Source organism: Mauremys mutica, chromosome 1 (genome assembly GCF_020497125.1).
Source record: "Mauremys mutica isolate MM-2020 ecotype Southern chromosome 1, ASM2049712v1, whole genome shotgun sequence".
In the NCBI taxonomy this organism is placed as follows: domain Eukaryota; kingdom Metazoa; phylum Chordata; order Testudines; family Geoemydidae; genus Mauremys; species Mauremys mutica.
The window spans coordinates 144,126,165-144,147,781 of NC_059072.1; the positions used below are offsets into that span (position 1 = coordinate 144,126,165).

Below are 21,617 nucleotides of genomic sequence, written 5' to 3' on the forward strand. Positions count from 1 at the left end.
AGCAAGATGGCTCCTGCAGCCGCCGAGTGCCTCTGCCTCGCCTGAGAGCTCCCTGGCAAGGGGAGGACATGGCAGCATGACCCGTTTTAAAGAGACAGCACCACAATATACAGCAGTCCCAGGTCTCGTTCACACACACTCAGCTGTGGACACAGACTGCAGAACTGTCACCATGAAATACGATTTTGAACATGCACCAGAGAGGAAGGATTTCACAGCAAACACTGTGTATACTCCACTGGCCAAGGGAGATTGCACCCAGCCCCAGTGACTGGATGGTTCCCCTCTCAGCCACTCTTAGCTGTACCGGGTTGGGAGGTGGGGGCTAGGAGGGCTGCTGTTTCTGCTTCAGACACTTCAACCTCTCCAACCACTCAGTGGCAATTTGAAGGTGGCAATTTTGCAACAAAAAAAATTCAAAAACAGACTCCAAAGAGAGACTGCTGAACTGGAATTAATATGCAAATTAAATACAAAATCTAGGTCTAAACAGAGACTGGGAATGGTTGGGTCATTACACTAATTGAATCTATTTCCTCATGTTAAATATCCTCACACCTATGGGTCATCTTGATTATCGCTTCAAAGGTTTGGGTGGGTTTTTTTTTTCCTCCTGCTGATGATAGCTTATCTCAATTGATTAGCCTTTTACAGTTGGTATGTCTACTTCCACCTTTTCATGTTCTCTGTATGCATAAATATCTTTCTATGTGTTCCATTCTATGCATCCAATGAAGTGGGCTGTAGCCCACAAAAGCTTATGCTCAAATAAATTTGTTAGTCTCTAAGGTGCCACAAGTACTCCTGTTCTTTTTGCGGATACAGACTAACACGGCTGCTACTCTGAATCCAGAGATAATGGTATGGTGGGACTCGAGGAGGTGGTTGGGGTGTCTTTTCCAGTTGGCTGTAATAACAGCTCCACTCACTACAGAGGAGAAATAACAGTATACATTTGCTGATCTCTGTACTGTGCTTCCTTTTACTTGACTACAGCGTGTCAGGTCAGGGAGAAAAGGATATGTTGCACGACTTTCAGAAGTAAGGGCAATGTGGAGAGACATGGAGCAGGACTGGGGGTTGGGTTCAGGAAGGAAGGAATGCATTTCAACTGGGTGGGAGGAGGGACTGAGCATTCAGAAGCTGTGTGTTAAAGGACATGTGACATCATTTTGGGAGGATGCATGGAGGTGCAGCATATTCTGGGACACAAGGTATAATTTCAGCATGACTCCCAGTGCTTTCAGAGATAAAATGGGTTCATAGTAAAGTGGGAGGTTTAATTCTGAGGCTTTTTCTAGCAATCCAGAGTTACACCAAGGCAGGAAAGCTATGCACCATTTTGCTTTTCTGACAAAGCCTGGTAGATTTCATATGCTAAGCTCTCTCTTTCAACTCAGCTTGCTACAGAAGACTGTAACATCTAATCTGCCTCTGAAATCATGTGTCATGACTGATCCTGTGTACAGGGGCGGCTCTAGAAATTCTGCCGCCCCAAGCAGGGCGGCGCGCCGCGACGCTCGCGCCGCCCTTCCCCGGTCCCGCGGCGAGGGCAGAAGTGCCTGCGGACTGTCCCGTGGTCCCGCGGCTCCGGAGGAGCATCCGCAGGCATGCCTGCGGGAGCTCCGTCCGAGCCGCGGGACCAGCACGGGACCAGCGGGAGCTCAGCTCGTCCCGGGGCTCCGGTGGACCTCCCGCAGGCATGACTGCGGAAGGTCCGCCGGAGCCAAATGCCGCCCTGCCAGGACAATGCCGCCCCACGCGCCTGCTTGGCACGCTGGGGTCTGGAGCCGGCCCTGCCTGTGTAAGGGTTAGTTTAGGGTGGGGAATGGATGTAAGGAGGTTCTGCTTGTGGAGAGGAGTAAGAGAGAAGAGAGAAACATGGCAGATTCAGAAAAAGATGCAGGATCTTTGGAATTCAAAGAAAGAACAAGGAGCACTTGTGGCACCTTAGAAACTAACCAATTTATTTGAGCATAAGCTTTCGTGGGTTACAGCCCACTTCATCGGATGTATAGAATGGAATGAAGTGGCCTGTAGCCCACGAAAGCTTATGCTCAAATAAATGTTAGTCTCTAAGGTGCCACAAGTGCTCCTGTTCTTTTTGTGGCTAACACAGTTGCTACTCTGAAACCTGGAATTCAAAGGGTTCATTCGAACACTCCCAAGGTATAGGTGGGTTTGTGGCAATATTGGGATGGAAGGCCATTCCACTGGATTGTTTTTTGGGGAAAGGGGAACACTGTAAAACCTTAAACCCATTCAGATCCTCATGAGAGTCACAGCTCCAGCATGAAGGGGGCCATGACTGAGGGGCTACCTGTGGAGCAGCTTAGTGTATATAGGAAGCCGTCCTACAGATGCACCTCAATCATACCCCCTTCACTACCCCCAATTCTTCCCAAAACAAGTGAAATTCACATGCAAAACCCTTTACAGCCTCAAAAGAAGAAAAGAAAAACAAAAACCAACCAAAAACAAACAAACAAAAACAAAAACTCAAACTCAAACAAACAACAAACATAAGGCAAGGAAAGCAAAGTTAAAGTGACACTTCCAACACAGCATAGCTGTGCACCTGTAAATCTGTGTGAAGATAATAGTATGCTCCTCCCTAATTAAAAAAAAGCCCTTTTCTTGCCATACATGTGAGAGAGACAGAGAAACGTAGTCAACCTTTGGTATATCAAAAATACTCAGTCTCTTTCTCACTCATCTCTGTTGAGTTGCTGGAATTTTTCCTTCACTTTCTAAATCTAGATTATTTCTTCTTTTCATTCTGAGAACAAACTTTCCTTGTTTCTGGAATTCATGTCACAACCACTGAACTCAGGTTTTTTTACATGTAACTCATAGGAGACAACTTTCAAGCACTTCTATTCAGCTGAAGAATGATTAGCAAAAACTATTTTGTGAGCACAAATCTTTAAAAAATGCATCTGAACACAGATTCAAATGACTCCACAAGGGCTTAGGGATCTCAAAAAAAGAAAATGTGGCACAAAATGGGTTTTGGAAGAGACTGAACAGGAGAGTTTTATCTAAAACAGCAATTCAGAGCGTTAAACAGCCAGCTTTGCTGATGCCCCTCAATCCTAACCTGCAATCTCCCATTATCTGGTTTCCAAGAGTCTCAGGCTATCCGGCTCCTCTCTTAGGTAAGGAAGGAGTTAATATTCTCGAATCTGTTTTTGGTTGTCAGAGTGAAAGTGAAAGCAAAGGCACTGGCATGCGGAAGGCTCATTCAGAGTTTGATTCTAGCACAGATGCCTGATGTTTTAGGGTGTCTGGAACCCCTTGCTTGGGGGACAAAATGAATCTAGGGCTCATCCTCATCTGTGGAGTTCTGGCTCTGAAGGCTGGTGAGTTTAGGAGGTGTCAGCTGTGGGATTCTGGCTGGTCTACAGGGATGCCTCTTTTAGAAGGCCCATTATAGCAGGGGTGGCCAAACCCTCCCAGCAGCATAGCACAATCTTAAGACCTACCAGAGCCAGGGTGCACCTGCCAGGGCTCTGCTTGGTGCTGCAGCTCTGCTCCCGCTGAAGCCCCGAGACCCCCCTCTCCTCTGGGCAGAAGCCCCTACCTCACCACCCTGTTGCAAGGCAGAAGGCCTGAGGTGTCCCCCCCACCCCCAGTCTGTTAGGTGGAGAATGGGGGGAAGGGGAGGGGGCCTTTGTGAGCCACACTTTAACGGTAAAAGGGCCGGATGTGGCTCATGAGCCACAGTTTGGCCACCCCTGCATTATAGGCTCAGGTAACAAGATGGGGAACAGTTTGATTAGCAGCTTGTGTCCCAGAAGGGATTAGACAAATGGGCCCCCATTCCCCTCCTCCCAAGATGGATGAACCTTATGGTGGTGACACCAGAGGGAGGTATGATAGTATAAGTTGATAATCATGGGGGAGTGCCTAGGGTCTTCCAAAAGGATAATGACAGTGGGAGATGGGGAAGTAATACCAAACTGGGAAGAGGTACTTCAGGGGAGGTGTTCCAGGGAAGGAGGGGAATTGTGTGGTGGTGGTGTGCCCCAGGGCTCACCTGGATCATCCCCTTTTCTATAGGACTGCCCCAGCAAAGGGCAAGATGTCAGTGCCAAATGTCTTGTCCCAGTGGGGCAGCAGGTATGTGTATGTGTGTGCACCCCACCTCTCAGCTGGTTCTTTTCCTTCTCAGCAGAGCTGCCAGTGGAGCTGGCCCCGGGGTCCCAATTACGCCCTGTGGATGTGGTCTTGGACTGTCATTATATAGAGGAAGCTGTGGGTGGATTTCCGGGTGCCTTTGCTGGATCATTCTCCTCAGACCCCGCCACCCTAGTGCTGAGAGGTATCAGCATTGCTGATGATGGAAGCTTGGACAGTGTCACCAATTATGAGGCGCCAGGCACAAATACTGACTCCACTTTTCCCATCGTCTTTGAAGTCTCAGGTGAGTGAGGAGCTGGGGATAGGAGAATTGCCATGCCAGCCACAGTAATCCATGAGTTAACTGAAATCTGCACAGACTCAAAACACAGAGCCCTGCCCCAGGGGCTCGCAGGTGATGTGTTGGACAAAAGGATAGCAGGGTGAAAGGCGCTGTGTAAATAGACAGAGTCACTATCTGTCAACTTACTTACTTTAGACGGACAAGGTGAGTGAGGTAAAATCTTTTATTGGAGCAACTTATGCTGGTGAGAGAGACAAGCTTTTGACTTACACAGAGCTAGCTCTTATTCAGCCCTTCTTGAGATCTCAAGAAGAGCTCTGTGTAGCTTGAAAGCTTGTCTCTTTCACCAACGGAAGTTGCTCCAATAAAAGATATTATCTCAACCACTTTGTCTCTCTAAAATCCTGGGACCAGTATGGTTACAACAACACTATTTACCCACATGACCCCCCCCACACACACAATATCTGAGCACTGCATACTGATTAATGAATTACCATCACAGTCCTCTTCTGAGATAACTGCATTGGAGATAACTGCATTGATGGAGACTGAAACCCGAGTAAACTGCCCTGGTGATAATTGGGCTGCACTAGTATAAATCGTATCATACAGAAGGGAGTTTGCACTGTGGCTGAAATGCCAGTTATATCAGTAGCTAAAGTCCCAATATAGACAAGGCCATAGACCAGGATATTCACAGATTTTAACTAATATATTCATCTATTTTAAGGCGAGAAGGGACCATTAGATAATCTAGTTCAGGGGTTCCAAACTTCAATGCACCGTGACCCCCTTTTGACAACAAAAATTACTACATGACCCCAGGAGGGGGGACCAAAGCCTGAGTCTCCATGATTCCCACTGTCCCAGGTGGGGAGCCAAAGCCTGAGCCATGCTTCCCCGGAAAAGGTAGGGGTTAAGGCTGAAGCCCAAGGGTTCAGCCCCAGCCAGAGGACCTGTAACCTGAGTCCCGCTGCCCAGGGCTGAATCCCTCATGCAGGGCTTCAGCTTCGGCCCTGGGCAGTGGGGCTCAGGCTTCATCCTCAAGCCCTGGCAAGTCTAAGCCAGCTCTGGCAACCCCATTAAAATGGGGTTGCAACCCACTTTGGGATCCTGGCCCACAGTTTGCGAACTGCTGATCTAGTTTAAAATCCTGTATAATATAGGCCATTACATTTCTCCTCTTTATCCCTGCATTGAGCCCAATCACTGGTGTTTGTCCAGAAAGGCATCCAGTCTTGATCTGAAGACTTAAAGAGATGGTAGTTGTTCCAAGAGCTAATCACCCTCTCTGTTAGAAAATCTGTCTTATTTTTCATTTGAATTTGGTTGGCTTCAACTTCCAGCCATTAGTTCTTTGTCAGGCCTTTCTCACTAGATCAGGGGTAGGTAACCTATGGCACATGAGCCGATGGCGGCACGCGAGCTGATTTTCAGTGGCACTCACACTGCCTGGGTCCTGGCCACTGGTCCAGGGGGCTCTGCATTTTAATTTAATTTTAAATGAAGCTTCTTAAACATTTAAAAAACCCGTATTTACTTTACATACAACTATAGTTTAGTTATATATTATAGACTTATAGAAAGAGACCTTCTAAAAACATTAAAATGTATTACTGGCACGCGAAACCTTAAACTAGAGTGAATAAATGAAGACTTGGCACACCACTTCTGAAAGGTTGCCGACCCCTGCTCTAGATTAAAGAGCTCTCTTACACCTGGTATTTTCTCCCTGTGGAGGCCCTTATACACAGGAATCAAGTAACCTCTCAGTCTTCTTTTTGATAAACTAAGCAGATTGAGCTCTTTAAGCCTCTCATTGTAAACATTTTTTCCAGCCCTCAAATAATTTTTGTGGCTGTTCTCTGAATCTTCTGCAAAATTTTCAGCGTTTTGTTTAAAATGTGGACATCACATCTGTATAAGTATTCCATTATCAGTTTAATCAGGGGCATACACACTACACTCCTGTTTATATGTTCAAGGATCACATTAACCCTGTTTGCCACAGCATCACACTGGAAACTCATATTGAATGTTTGTCCACTATAGCCCCTAAATCTGTTGGATGGTCACTATTTTCAGGATATAGCCTCAATTTTATAACTAGGGCTTGCATCTCCTGTTTCTAGATGTACAGTTTTGCATTTGGCTGTATTCAAATGCAAATTGTTTGAATGCGCCCAGGTGTAACAGTGCCCTTGTGAGTCACAACTGAGAATACCAAATTCAGGACAAACTGCTGAGAAATAGGGCGGACATACCCCAAACTAGTGATTATTCTCCCATGAGATATACCAAACCAGCAAGAAAATAAACTTCTGTTTCACCACACTGGCTAACAAGAAGTCATAAAAGCAGTTTCCTTAGGCATTCCAGTCCGAGCCCGAAAACACTAGACTTAGATGAGTGGTTCTTTATAACCAATTTAATAAAACAGAAGGTTCTTCTGATCCCAAAGGACCAGCCACACACCCAGGTCAATATATTACTCAGATCTTACCCAAAAATCATGCTGTTGCCAATCCTTTAGTAGCTACAATATAAAGGTTTATTTATAAAAGGAAAGAAAGAAAGGTGAAAGTTAAAATTGGTTAAAGGAATCAGGTACATACAATAATTGCAAAGTTCTTGGTTCAGGCTTGTAGCAGTGATAGAATAAACTGCTGGCTTTAGTCAAGTCTATGGTTGCTTCCAAATCAATGGAAGGCCCCCGATCCCTTGGTTAAAATGCTCCCATTGATATAATTCCATAGTCCAGAGGCTTGAGCAGGAAAGAGCTGGAGCAGGAAAGAGGCAAAATGGAGGTGTTTCCAGGGACTTTTATAGCTTCTGCCATGTGGAGGGAAACCCATTGTTTCAAACAAAGCCCTCAGCACAGCTAGCGGAAAATCCTAGTTGACGAGATAATGTTTGGAGTCCATAGGCAAGTCACATGTCCGTGCATGATAAGACACAGTAGAAGCCGTTACCTGTACCTCAAACAGCACATTCACAGGAAAGTCCATTTAGGGTAAATGGGCATCTTCCATTGTGAGTTAAATATTCTTTTGATGGGCCAGTCAATTTCAACAGTTCCTCCAAGATGTGCTGGCTAACTACCTTGTCAGCGCTTTTGAATCAAAGACATTTGAATCCAGGTATAGAACCAATACTCATAACTTCAGATACAAAATGTTACATGCATATAAATAGCATAATCATATTCAGCAAATCATAACCTTTCCATAGACACCTTACTTGACGACCTGTGTACAATATTTGTTGCAATTATATAACAATGGTAGCAACAATGATCTGCATCAGAGGTGGGCAAACTTTTTGGCCCGAGGGCCACATCTGGGTGGGGAAATTGAATGCAGGGCCATGAATGTAGGGCTGGGGCAGGGGGGTGCGGGAGGGAGTGCAGGGTTTGGGAGGGGGTGTGGTGTGTAGGAAGGGGTTCAGGGCAGGGGGTTGGGGCAGAGGAGGGGTGCAGAGTGTATGAGGGAAGGGGGCTCAGGGAAGGGGGTTGGGGTGCAGGAGGGGGTGCAGAGTGTGGGGGGGCTCAGGGAGGAGTGTGGGAGGGAGCTCAGGGTAGGGGTTTGGGGTACAGGAGGGGTGCGGGGTGTGGCAGGGATGCAGGCAGGGTGTGGCAGGTGGCTCAGGGCAGGGAGTTGGGGTGCAGGGTGCAAGCGGGGTTTGGGGTGCGGGCTCCGGCCTGGCGACTCTGGGCTGGCAGCAGGGTGCAGCAGGGCCAGGGCAGGCTCTTTGCCTGCCTGCCCTGTCCATGCTGTGCCATGGGGGTGGCAATCCCGCAGGCCGGATCCAAGCCCTGACCAGCCAGATCCAAAGCCCTGACGGGCCAGATCCAGCCTGCAGGAAGTAGTTTGCCCACCTCGATCTACATGGTCATATTTTAGTCAGATAATGTCACACCAGGTTACCAACTGGTCCAGTTCCTTCTGTATGATTGCCCCATCCTCATTGCTATTTATCACTCTGCCAATCTTTGTGTCATCTGAAAATTTTATCAGTAGTGATTTTATATTTACTTCCATATCATTGACAAAAATGTTCTTAATCCATTTAACATGTGCCGTACTGGTATTGTGTCAATGCTAATTTTTAAAATCACATTGGCATGCAGTACTGAGTCAAACACCTTACAAAAGTCTGTGTCTTACATCTGCTTTTATCAACTGAACTTGCAGTCACATCAAAGAATGAATTCAGGTTTGTTTGACAAAATCTATTTAAAATAAAAGCATGTGGAGAGGCATTAATTATATTCTGTCATTTAAATTTTTTATTAATTGAATCCTGTATCAGCTAGTCTATTATTTTGCCGGGGATTGATATCAAGCTAACTGCCCTACAGTTGCCTGTGTCATCCTACTTGCTGTTTTTGAAACGTGGCACAACATTAGCACTCTTCCAGTCTTCTGGAATTTCCCATGTGACAGGATGTACCTGGCCCTTCAAGGCCCCTTGCTGGAGGCCTTGTGGTCCTACCTCACCTTGCCCCAGGAAAGGAGCAGTGAAGATGGGTCCTCCAGGCCTGCTTAGAAGGGTTCCATAGAAGCAGCCAGTCAGAGCCCAGGAGGATCAAATAAAAGCTGCGGCTGGGCCTGAGCAGGTCAGTTCCTGGCTGAGCCCAGAGGAACATGGCAGGCTGCTCCTCGCTGGTCACAGGAGCTTGAGAGAGAACTAGAGGGAGGGTTCTGGTGGTACTTGTGTGCCGTGAGGAGGAAGAAGATCTGAGAACTTCAGCCCTGAGGGAAGGGTGAAGAGAAGGGAGCTATGTGGGAAAAGGCCCATGGAATAGCAGCAAACCAGAGGCAGCAGTGTCTTGGTGCGGTTTATAGGATTCCTGGGTTGGGACCTGGAGTAGTGGGTGGGCCTGTGTTCCCCCACTGGCCACTAGCAAAGTGACCTAAGGCCCAAGAAGAGGACAAGTTTCCTTTAGAAGCCTGAGTGAAGGGACCGGATTTAAAGGTCCCAGAGATGGGGCTGAAGACCCTCATGTGGGCAGATAGTTTGTTGGACTTTGCTACCCTGGAAGGTGTTCATCTATTGAGGACAGTGAGTTGACCAGATGGCTGAGCCTCTGAAGACCTGCCTAGCGAGGTTGACAACTACAGAGGGTACCATGAGTGGGGAAAAGAGGATTGCAGTACTGCATCCAGCCAGTAGGAGGTACTCAGGAGGTGAGTGCCCTATCGCACCCCAATATTTCAAGATTTATTTAAAATGAACATCAGCAGGCCAGAGATCTCCTCAGCCAACATGTTTTTATGACTCTTGAGTGCCAGTTATCCAGGGACATGGTGATTTAAATTATTTTGTGCTTTATAGATATTGGTTAACATACTCCCTAGTTACTGAGTTCTTGAAAATACTGTACTTTATCATCCTCATGTGATATGAGTATGTTAGCCTGCTTCTTTTCAATTACAGAACAGAAATATTTATTGAACTCTCCTGCCTTTTCAGTATCATTATAGCTCAGTGGTTTGAGCATTGACTTGCTAACCCCAGGGTTATGAGTTCAATCCTTGAGGGGACCATTTAGGGAACTGTGGTAAAAAAATCTGCCTGGAGATTGGTCCTGCTTTGAGCAGGGGGTTGAACTAGATGACTTTCTGAGGTCCCTTTCAACCCTAATATTCTATGATTCTAGTGTTACTGTCTCCATCTAGTAATGAGCCTATACCATTGCTAGGATTTCTTTTGTTCTTCATATACTTAAAAAGCTCCTTATTGTCCTTGCCTCTGCCAGCCATGGGTTTTTTCTTGATGTCTTTAACTTTCTTTATCAATTTTCTACACTTCATAACTTCAAAACTGGAGCCCTTCTGAGTTTCAAAATATGCCCTTGACTGGGAACTGCTCCTCTCAGCACCAGACCCAATGCTGGTACAGGCATCAACATTGATATTGGCACCATCAGCCCTACCATTGGAGCCATTGTCACAACTATTAGCATTGCCGTTTCCTGAGAGCTACTTTTCATCTCTGTCACCAATATACTCCTTCTCTACCACACTGAGCAGGGACCCTCACCTGAGGAGCGAGGTCGATACCACCAAGGGTACTCTGAAGCATGCAGTACTGAGTCCTGGTGCAGAACTAGCACCGAAAGGGGCATACCCAGTTATGCCAGTATCAGTACAACTTGCCACCATGGCCTCATTGTCCTGCCCTCCCATAGATCTTGGAGCAGGGTCCCCTCCAATGTCTCAGCAAAGAGGAGAAGATTTCAGTTGCCTCTGGTGTTGCTGGCCAGAGCACCCTCCCCAGAACTGGAGGGAGCCTCCGAAGATGTGATAGAAGCAGTGAGGGAAATGCTCCAGCTGCCTTCACCACCAAAGGAATCTTCTTTGTCCCTGGACAAAACAGTTACAGTGGCTCTGACACCAGCTGTTGATGACTTCAGCTGGATATCTCAGGACAGGAGCTACTCTTGAGGACAGTGGATAGAGGACACTGTGGTCCAGGAAAACACACACAAGGTATTCAACAGCCTCAGCACCTTGAAGAATTGCTCTCCTGATCAGTGAGGGCATCCTAGATCCAGCCAAGATCTGCTGCATACTCCCAGCCTCACCCCCTCTCAATGCAGTGGGTGAGCTGTCTTCACCCAAATTCCTTTACTTAAGGCAAGGACAGCAAACCAGCAGCCTACAGCACTGGCTTCCTCAAGGGGTTAATATTGGTCTGTCAATCACCTTGCTTCCTTTCCTGATTGGCTAAATCTGTCCCAATGTTATTAGGCCTTAGACCCTTCCTGAAAGGTTGCTAGGCCGGATAGCAATGATGGCAGGGTCAGCCTGCCTGATATTTCCATTGGTGTCTGTTTGTGATTGGCCACACATTCCGTATTGCTGGGTAGAAAAAAACACTCCTTCTCTGACTCTGTAATTAGGAGAGGAGGATGAGCTTGGATCCTAATGATTGGCCAGGGCAACATCATATTTTGATTGGCTGCTGCCCTGACCGCCTCAATTTTGTATTGGTGGGTGGGACCTGTTGCTAGGCCGAGTAGCTGGCACTGGGACTTTCCAAGGGTAATACGGGATCGCAGGAGAACTTTAAAAATGAGGGCCAGATGTGGGGCATTTTGGTATGGATGTTTTTGCACACCCTGCCCCAGGTGGTCCTGCCAGTGCAAGTCAGTGCTTATCTGGACCTGGTTTCTGTGGGTGCACTTGCACCCCTGGACCTCAGTTGAAGCTGCTAATGCATGGCAGTTTTGCAGTGTGCAACCCTGGGCTCCTGAACTCTAGTCCACCACTGTCATAACCACATGGACACCTTCCTTCCTCCTTAGATAAAGACGGAGAGAGAGAGAGTGCAAAGTTGCATGGTGGAGTTGATAGTAGAGAAGTAGACAGCAGGGAAGGTGTGAGGTGAAGGTAAGGAAGATGGTAGGAATGAGGGAGGGTAGGAAGGGAGAGAGCGGGGCAAAGGAGAATATGATGAAGGGGGACACACTTGGATGGGATGTGGGGCTGCTGAAATGGTTAGAGGAAAGCTACAGATGGGAGGAGAAGATAGCAAAGGGGAAGGAAAGAGCGGTCTTTTCTAATCTTACCGAAAAAATCAGCAAGATTTTTAGTGGAAAAGTGGAAATGACAAGAGAGGGGAGAGTTTAAGCCTGGACATGAAAGTGGCAAAAAAGTGGCTGGGGATTTGAGGATGGTCTGCAATGAGAGTGCAGAAGTGCTGTTTGACTAGGGAGAATGTAGGAGGAGAGAGCCTGAGAATCCTGATACCCACAGTTCTATGCTGTCAAGCAAGCAGCTTGCAAAGTGTGTCACACGACCCTCCAGTGCCTGGTTCGTAGGCTCCACAGGATACTTCTGCTACCACTTACTACTTCCTTGAGTATGTCTACACGGCAAATAAAAACCTGTGGCTGGCCCGTGCAAGCTGACTGGGCCTCGGGGACTCGGGCAGCAGGGCTTTTTAATTGCAGTGTAGACTTCTGTGCTTGGGCTGAAGCCCAGGCTCTATGTCCCTGCAACCTCACACTGTCCTGGAGCCTGGGCTCCAGCCCAAGCCCGGACAGTTACACTGCAATTAAACAGCCCTGCAGCCTGAGCCCCATGAGCCTGAGTCAGCTGGTGTTAGGCCAGCTATGGGTGTCTACTTGCAGTGTAGACATATCCAGTGAGATCAAATGATATATGCAGAGAAAAATCATGTGTGATAATGTAATTTTAAAATGTAATCATATCATAGTGAATATGCATCAAATTATCAGCAGAATTACAGCTACCCTGCTCACCGGGCTCTGCAAGCACCTTCCACACTGTGCACCTTTCAAACTGGCTGCATGTTATGCATTTAGACTACCTCTGAAACATCTTGGTATGCTCATGCTCTATACTATATATTTCCTTGCCGTCATGTCCCACCTAGACACCAAGCCGCAGAACCTGCTGCCTTCAACTGAGGACAGAGTTCCCCTGTGGAAGAACGTACACTTCACCTTGGGTCTGCAACTCGCCAGGGGTATAAGGGTGGGGTACAAGGAGAGGAGAGGGTGCAAGAAGGGGAGTATCACAGCTACAGGGCTAGCTGCACTTGAGTCCCCTTTCTAGTCTCTCTCAGAGAACCCAGGTCTTGGGCCTCTTGCCCTTGTCTGTTTTGGGATGGAATCTTGTGATTCTTCCATACTTGGATCAGGGCTGGGACAAGTGCCCCATGCATGACAGCTGCACAAGGTGAAGTGTGCAGGTCCAGCTAGGTTTTGGGCACCTGTGTTTCCTTCCCTTGGGAACCTGTGACCAGTGATAATGACCAACAAAATAATCAAATATTTTAAAACAAAATATTTTTACTTAGCGGTTGAAACAAAATTTTTCTACTCAATCACGATGGTTAGAAACTTACTTTTTAAATCAAAGCTGAAATTCTCATGCAATTGTTTGATTTCAGCAGGGGCTATAAGAAAAAGCTGGCAAAGCTGTTACAGGATCATCTTGAGCCATCTTCTCCTATCTGCCTGGATCATCCCAGATGGTCACCTGTTGGGAAGCCCTTAATCGAAGACATTTTCACAAAAACCACCTCACCAGAGCCAGGCCAATATACAGTATTAACAAATTATTAAAAGCACTCCCATATAGGTGAATATAGGTGAAGAGAGTGCAGGCATCAAGAAAGATTGGCTTGTGCTTCAGTAACAATAATTGATTTGGCAGATAGATTTTCTCTTTGACAGACACACATCTCGAGCTGTTGCTGTGCCCTCAATACCTCTTCCTTTTTCAGGCTGGGACCTTTAATGTTTCAGCATCCCCTTTGCTCCAAGGTTTAGGCTTGGGAAGAATAAACCTTGCTAGCATGGTTGGTATGTAGGAAGGTATCAAGTATCAGAGGGGTAGCCGTGTTAGTCTGGATCTGTAAAAGCAGCAAAGAGTCCTGTGGCACCTTATAGACTAACAGACGTTTTGGAGCATGAGCTTTCGTGGGTGAATACCCACTTCGTCGGATGCATCCGACGAAGTGGGTATTCACCCACGAAAGCTCATGCTCCAAAATGTCTGTTATTCTATAAGGTGCCACAGGACTCTTTGCTGCTTTTGTAGGCAGGTAGGTATTTCCCAAATTATAGCTCTTCCTATTGTTCCCTTAAGGTATCGTCTGTCTGTTATTGTTTTGTTCCCTGTTGTTTTCCTCCAACAGCCTTTGAGATTATCCAGTCTGGCTGCAAAGTTAAAGCAAACAGGTAAACTGAGGAATATATGGTATTCATAAAAAATAATACATATGACTCCTTCATTCACCACAAGAACTTCTTTAAATAAGCTGGGAGACCAATGTTACATGCTAAGGCTCTTGTGTTTCCGTAGCAGCAGCCTTACCCCATTTTACACTAGGTGTAGACACAGCCCTTGGTGTCTCACTAGATTAGGCCCCTACTGAAACTTGATCCTGTTTTTCCTGTTCCATTCATCAAACTACATGTCTTCTCTTTCTCATTACAGCAAGTTTGGTACCCGTCCCATATGCAGAATCCCTGCTGCATGCAGACTGTGCTGGGGAGGAAGTGACCTGTGAGATCTCTCCATACAGCCTACACCTGGCAGATGAGGGGCTCAGCCAGGCCTCCTGGTTCATGGGGACCCTGAAATTGTCCAGTGGGATCAGCATAGCCCTGGTGCTGAAGGTCAGCAGTGACAGTGAGGAAGATGACAGAATGGCTGTGCTGCACCCAAGGCTGAAGGTCCCTGTAAGCAAGGAGGGCACAGTGCTGACCACAGGTAAAGAAAGTGGCAAATGAGGGGAAAAGACCTTAGTGCTGGAATGCACCTACTGCACCAGGGTGCACTAGGGGAGCCAGATACTCCAGGGCTGAAGCCTCCACACCAAGGAGTGCTAGGGGAACTAGAGACACCAGGAATACCACCCCACGCTGTAGTCCAGGACTTAAGGGAACTAGAGAAAGGGACTGCACATGCTGTGAGTCAGCGGGATAGATAATCCTTCCCTTCTTGAGGGAAGCTCAAATGTACAGGGCCCTCTGGGCCTCCTGCTATCTGCAGGATGTAACCGCTGGACCACCAGTGTGCCCCCTTGATCACTCTGCTCTTGCATTTCTGTGCCCCTTGACTCCCCAATTCTGGCCCCACTGTTCTCCCCACCACTGTTACTATAAGACTATAACAGGGTTTGAAAAAGGACTAGATAAGTTATTGGAGGTTAGGTTCATCAATGGCTATTAGCCAGGATGGGCAGGGATGGTGTTGTCTCTAGCCTCTGTTTGCCAGAAGCTGGGAATGGGCAACAGGGGATGGATCACTTGATGATTCCCTGTTCTGTTCATTCCTTCTGGGGCACCTGGCATTGGCCACTGTCAGAAGACAGGATACTGGGCTAGATGGACCTTTGGTCTGATCCAGTATGGCCGTTCTTATGTTCATTATTTTCCACACCACTGTGACCCTTGGCAAGTCTGCTCTTCAAGAATTTGGTGTAGCAAGAAGAGCAGTATGCACTTACTCCCCGTACCCTGCTAATAGCGCTTCAGCCTGCAGGATGGGATCTTCTTGGGGGGAGACACAACTCCAACTTTTCAACCCAGCATGGCCAGTCTGTCCACAGCATGCTTCCTCCAGGTGGGTGGAACTGTGACCCAGTCCCTGATGTCCTGCCAGGGGGAGTCTTCCATAACCACATATATTTAATACTCTCTCAGTCTATTTCTCCTTCTCTTTGTTCCTAGTTGAATTCCAGTTGTCATCTCGCACCCCTACTTTGCGTACCCGATTTGGCACCTCCGTCACCCTGGACTGCAGCTTTGCCTTGGCTTCCAGCTCTCCTCTGGCCTCGCTGGAGTGGAGGTTGCAGCACCGAGGCAGCGGGCGTAGAGTTTTCCACTACCAAGCAGGGGACATGGCACAAGCAGAACAGTCAACAGCCCACGTGGATGTGGTACAGATGCTGGAGACTGGAGATGCATCACTTCGCCTGCATGGAGTGGGTGTGGGGGATGAAGGGACATACATCTGTTTAGTGTCCACCCCCCAGCACCAGGCCCAGAACATCATCCAGCTGCAGTTGGTCGGTGAGGCAATGATGCTATAAGGATACCTAGTCAGGGGGCAATAGGGGAGACAGGCCCCATTCACCAGAACCTCACCCTTCCCCCTATCTCTCTGCCCCCCTCCTTGCTTCCCCAGCCCCACCCAGTGGGGATGAGGGACTCCTCTGTACTACTCCATCCCCTCAAACACAGTTTATCATCAGCTGGATTTAATTTCCTGTTTACCCCCCTCCAGAGCCCCCAAGAGTCCGTTTGTTCCCAGAGTTGGTGTCACGTGAGGGGGATGGAGCCACTACCCTGACCTGTGAGATCTCTGGCTATTACCCACTGGATGTGTCGGTGAAGTGGACACGGGAGGCCCCTGACGACAAGGACAAGGTCCCTATCTCAGACTCAAGCACATACTTCTCCAGCCATAGGCAAGCTCAGGATGGCACCTACAGCATCAATTCGTACCTGAGTATCAACACAGCCACAGAGCTGGGACCTGGGACCTACAGCTGCCATGTCTCGCATCTGGCCCTTGAAGAGGCAATCACAGCTAGTGCCCAGCTCAGAGCACCAGGTAAACAGGGGGAAAGGAGGATGAGTGCTCCTTATTGCCCCTGTCTCTCAGCTTTTGCTTCAACCCTCTGATCTAGCTCCAGCTCTTCCCTCACCTATCAATTAGCAGGTGCTATAACCCCATCCCATTTGGAGCACCCTCCAATTTCTCCCAATTTCCCTGCCTGCCCTCATTCCCCATCCCTTCTTTCCTCTCCTGGCTTCTCAGTCGCACTTCCTCAGCTCTTATTACATCCTCTAAAGCTCTTTGTAAAGCATGTTCTCTGCATCGTGCAGCACCTTACACTGTTACGGGGGCAGTAGTTTCAAGGGAGCAAAAAGGCAGCACTTGGATCCTGATCCTGCTCAGTGGACTCCTTGTGGGGAACCCAACCATGCCCCAAGGATCCCAATACACTGTTGTCTCCAAGGGATCCGGGACTTTCTTTGCCCCCACCTCCTTCCTTCCCCAATAGGAACTCAGCATAGTCCCTGCTCCCTGTGGCACTATTCTACCCAATAAGAAGCCAGCTTTGCCTGAAAGCATACTCTGCCCTCCCCCCACCACATACTTCTCCCTCTGGTGGGACCTGATGCTGCCCTACGGACTGTCACTTCTCTCTAATGAGATCCTAATCTTTCCCCAGGAACCTTCCACATCTCTCCTCCAATAGGATCCCAGCCCTGCCCTGTGTGTGATCCATGTGAAGAATTTTAGCTCTCTGAAACAGACTCAGATGAGCTTCACATCACTGACTCCCCTTCTTTCTCCAACAGAGCAAAACACATCTAAAGGGCTTGTGGGAGCCTTGATTGCTACGTTCATCTTCTTTGCTGCTCTCGTTGGCCTCTTGCTCAGGACAAGAAAAACAGGTAAGAGTGTAAAGCACTTCAGCCCTCTCATTAGCCTGAGGTTCCACAGTCAGAGCTCCTGTCTGGCTCCCTACGGTGCCGCTGGCTGTGAGAGGCAGAGACTGGAGTAGCTCGGAGCACCTGCTACAGCTAGTGCTCCTGCCACTCTAATTACAGTGCTTCCTGTAGGGAGTAGCATACCTGGAAGCTCCCTCACAGCCAGCTGTTCTGCCTCCTTCCCTACAGCAGCCTTGCTGGGAGAAGCCCGGACTGGAGTATTTGGGAGATCCCCATATACCTCGTGCTCCTACCTCCTTTCCATTGTGCCTCCTTGAGGGAGAAGCTGGAAATGGAGTAACCGGGAAATCATTCTGTAGCTAGTGCTCCTGCTTCTCTTCTTGCAGTGTCTCTTGCTGGGAAGGAGAGGGGGTAGCTCTTAGGAGTGTTAGTGATGATAATGTAGTACACAGGCCTGTATATTTGCCTGGGACAGAATTTTGGGTCTTGTTTGCCCATTTGACTTTTGATATTTTTATATTCTTACTAATATGTATGAACAAAGAACAAAGACACTGTGTGTTACACCTGCCCACAAGCAGATCAGGTGAAAAGAGAGAAGAGATAGAGCTAAAGTGTTGCCGGGCAGAATGAGTGTGTAATATACAAGCAGACACTTGAAGGACAGTCCTGCCTCAACTCCTCTCCCGAGATAAGGTCAAGCAGACAGTTGGGAGGGGCAAGAGGAATGGGGGTGAAAGTATAAGAAACACTAAAAGCCAAAGAAATCCCTGTCCCTGACTGGAGCACAACCTCACTTCTTACTCCTCCCATGGGATACAGAAGAGGTGGTACTGAAGCCCCCAAACCCTCCAAAATGACCATAAATTATAAGGGGTAGGATCAAAGGTGCACTACTTCTGGTCTTCTATTTTCTGTCTACATGATAAGAACCAGGGCAGGGGGAAGGGAAAGCCCTTAATATATAGCCTACCATCGCCCTGGTAGCTGCAGAACATGGAAGAGAATGACATTTTACTGATTGTTTTTGTCACCCTGAATCTCATTATTTTTCTCTTTTCAGTTGATCCAAAGTCTGAAAAATCTCTGGAGACTTCAGGGTAAAAGGGACAGTTAACTCAGTTACCCTTATTCCTGTGCCCCCTCTGACAGACCCCATACCAGATGAACACCCAACTGCTCTGAAATTAACCTCTCCTTTTACATGAATGGAGCTGTCACCTTTGCCAGGGACTCTCTTGCAGCTCTGTAGGAAGGGATTGGAGGACCCTTGTGACCCTGGAAAGGTGGAATCAGAGAAAAAGGGGTTTCTCCATCATGTAAGTGGGAGTAATATCATTAACCTCCCTGTAACACTGTTCTTCTCATACTTTCAGGTACACAGAGCTAGAACCACAAAGGGATGTAGGCATTTTAGGTGTCTAAGTCCAACATTTAGGCACCACTGAGATCCTCAAACCTCTGCTCAGCTGGTGCCTAACCCTTTAGCTGCCTAAATTCCTAAGGCACCTAAGGTTCTGCTGGAAAAGTCCCCTAAGCACCTACGTTTCTGCCTGTGGCCATACACAAAATCACCTAATTCCTGATGCCACTGAGCTGCTTGGTTCCCTAGCTCATGCATAACCCCTAGTAGGATTGTCAACCTAAGCAATACCCTGCCTTTGTCACCTCCAGGGCCTGGTCCCAGAGGCATGCTCAGAGCATACCTATCAGATCACGCCTTCAACAAAGACAGCTAGGAGCAAGCAGGTCAGAAATTTGGTGGGTGTATGTATACACATATGTGTGTACGTGTACACCGTCACTTTGCCCATGTCATCCTTAGCTTTTAATCCTTCCACTGGCTCTCCCTTCTCTATCACATCAAATATAAGATGCTTGTGTTCACCTTCTAGCCCCTTCTTGGCCATTTCTCACCCTACCTGTCATCTCTCATTTGCTATTGAACTGTTGCTGCTCATCTCTGATGGGCCCATCGTGCCAGTCTCCAGTGGCTGTGGGTTACATTTTCAGACAAGCATCTTTCTACTTTCTCCCATGCTGTTCAGCACTCTTGGGAGGGGCTCCCTGAAAACATCCACAAAGCATCCACCTTCAAATACATCCGCAAAACTCTCCTTTGCCATGATGCCTGTAATATATTGACAATGGTTAGAATGCCGATCAGCCTGACCATTATTGTCTCATTGTTTCCTTTTATTTCCCTACAGATCTCTTGCATTACGCTTAGACTGTAAGCTCTTTTGGGCAGGAACTGTCCTTTTGTTCTATTGGTACAGTGCCTAGCACAATGGGGTCCTGGTCACAACTAGGGATCTTATGTGCTACAATAATGCAACTAATAACATTATTAGCTTAGTGGGTAGAGCACTCCCCTATAATGTAAGAGGCAAAGGTTTGTATCCCTGTTCTGCCTGAGTTGGAGCAGGGACTTGAAGTCAGTTCTCCCACGTCCCAGGTGAGTGCTCTAACCACTGAGTTGTTGAGTATTCTGGGGTGGTTACGTCTCAGTGTCCCCTGCTGAAGCTGTTCCACTTGATATAAATGAAATCTTTTTGGAGCCAGGCCTCTCCCACATCTCAGGGGATTGCCTTGACCACTGAGCTACAAACTCCTGCTTTGTCTCCTCTTTCTTGCCCAATGAATATTTAATTATTTATATGAAGAGGTTCTTCAGCAGGAGAGACTGAGAGCCAGTTACATCCCTTGTTAGTATCTTGCTGAAATGCTGTATTTGGGAAGCTCAGGGTGGAGAGGGCATGGGCAAGGAGTGGGGCTCACTCTGTAACTGGCTCAAACAAGATACGGTATTCACTGCACTTTGTGCTAGTTTGAATTTGACTTCTGAATAAAACCCAGTTATTTTTCTAACACATTTCCACTTTAACTCCAAACTCTTCTGAATTGGAAGGTCTGGGGAGGGAGAATCATCATGCCACCACCACTCAGGAGGGGTGGAAGGGTGAAATTGCAAAGTGACTGTCAAGGTTTCCTCCCCACTTTGAAGTTTAGCGTCCAAAAGGTGGGGACCTGCATGTACCCTCCTAAGCTTAATTCCTAGCTTAGATCTGATAGTGCTGCCACCAACCAAAAATATAGTGTTTTGGTACACTTTCCATTCCCCCCAAACCTTCCCTGGGGAACCCAAGACCCAAACCCCTTGGGTCTTAACACAAGGAGAAATTAACCATTCCCGCCTCCTTCCCCCCCACCCCGCCCCAAACTTTCCCCTCCCTGGGTTGCCTTGAGAGGCTTTACACAGATCCAAACTCCTTGGATCTTAAAACAAAGAGGAATTAACTATCCCCCCTCCTTCCCCCGCCCACCAACTGCTGGTGAGTCCAGACCCAACTCCTTGGATCTTAAAACAAAGAAAAATCAATCAGGTTCTTAAAAAGAAAGCTTTTAATTAAAGAAAAAGAAAAGGTAAAAATTATCTCTGTAAAATCAGGATGAAAAATGCTTACAGGGTATTTAAATTATATAGCCAGAGAAATCCCCCCTAGCCTCAGGTTCAAAGTTACAGCAAACAGAGGTAAAAATCCTTCCAGCAAAAGAAACATTTACAGGTTGAGAAAACAAACAGAAGACTAACACGCCTTCTTGACAAGGTACTTACAAATTTGAAACATGAGACTGATTCAGAAAGATTTGGAGAGCCTGGATGGACGTCTGGTACCTCTCATGTCCCGAGAGCGAACAAAACCCAAAACAAAGAACACAAACAAAGACTTCCCTCCACCAAGATTTGAAAGTATCTTGTCCCCTTATTGGTTCTCTGGTCAGGTGTCAGCCAGGTTTTTACTGAGCTTCTTAACCCTTTACAGGTAAAAGAGACATTAACCCTTAACTATCTGTTTATGACAGTGACAGATCACAGTAGAGGTTTACTGGTTATTATACAATTCTCTTCGTTGTCCTTTTCTGCAAATGTAATAAGGTAAAAATGAAGTATTTAATTCCCAGCCTCATTCTGTAAGGAGCAATGTTTAGAGGGCTTATTCCTTCACCCTCCCACTTCCCTGGTCCTTCTCGCATGAACAGAGAGCAACAATACCTGAAGTCTGGAGGTGCAAACAATTCAATGTTTATTGGGGTGAACTTCCAGCAACCATAAATCAAAGTTCCTTTTTCCTTATTTTCAGTAGGAAATAGGCCTGAATATCTATATCCTAACAAGCAATATGAAGTGTAACCAATAGGAAACAAACGGGCCTAAAGGGGCTGTCTCAGTAATGA

The 21,617-nt window shown here is 47.3% G+C and overlaps 1 protein-coding gene across 2 annotated transcripts; it reads left to right on the top strand.

Annotated features, from left to right (window-relative positions):
• The first annotated feature begins 3,220 nt into the window (after window positions 1-3,220).
• TAPBPL (TAP binding protein like) lies at window positions 3,221-20,253 on the top strand. Of its 2 annotated transcripts, none has more exons than XM_044998652.1 (7): window positions 3,221-3,362; window positions 4,175-4,426; window positions 14,407-14,682; window positions 15,645-15,986; window positions 16,201-16,530; window positions 17,286-17,381; window positions 18,442-20,253. In XM_044998652.1, exons 1-7 carry the CDS (start codon window positions 3,314-3,316, stop codon window positions 18,480-18,482), a joined length of 1,386 nt encoding a protein of 461 aa, XP_044854587.1. In that variant the 5' UTR covers window positions 3,221-3,313; the 3' UTR covers window positions 18,483-20,253. The 2 variants fall into 2 exon arrangements, with proteins under 2 accessions (XP_044854587.1, XP_044854596.1); XM_044998661.1 differs by having other exon boundaries at window positions 4,178-4,426.
• The last annotated feature ends 1,364 nt before the right edge of the window (window positions 20,254-21,617 follow it).

Excerpts from the sequence above, each read along its gene's own strand:
- TAPBPL (XM_044998652.1), top strand. The coding sequence starts at position 3,314 with ATGAATCTAGGGCTCATCCTCATCTGTGGAGTTCTGGCTCTGAAGGCT. Across the intron at positions 14,683-15,644 it reads GGGCACAGTGCTGACCACAG|TTGAATTCCAGTTGTCATCT; the intron begins GTAAAGAAAGTG and ends CTTTGTTCCTAG. Across the intron at positions 17,382-18,441 it reads GCTCAGGACAAGAAAAACAG|TTGATCCAAAGTCTGAAAAA; the intron begins GTAAGAGTGTAA and ends TTCTCTTTTCAG.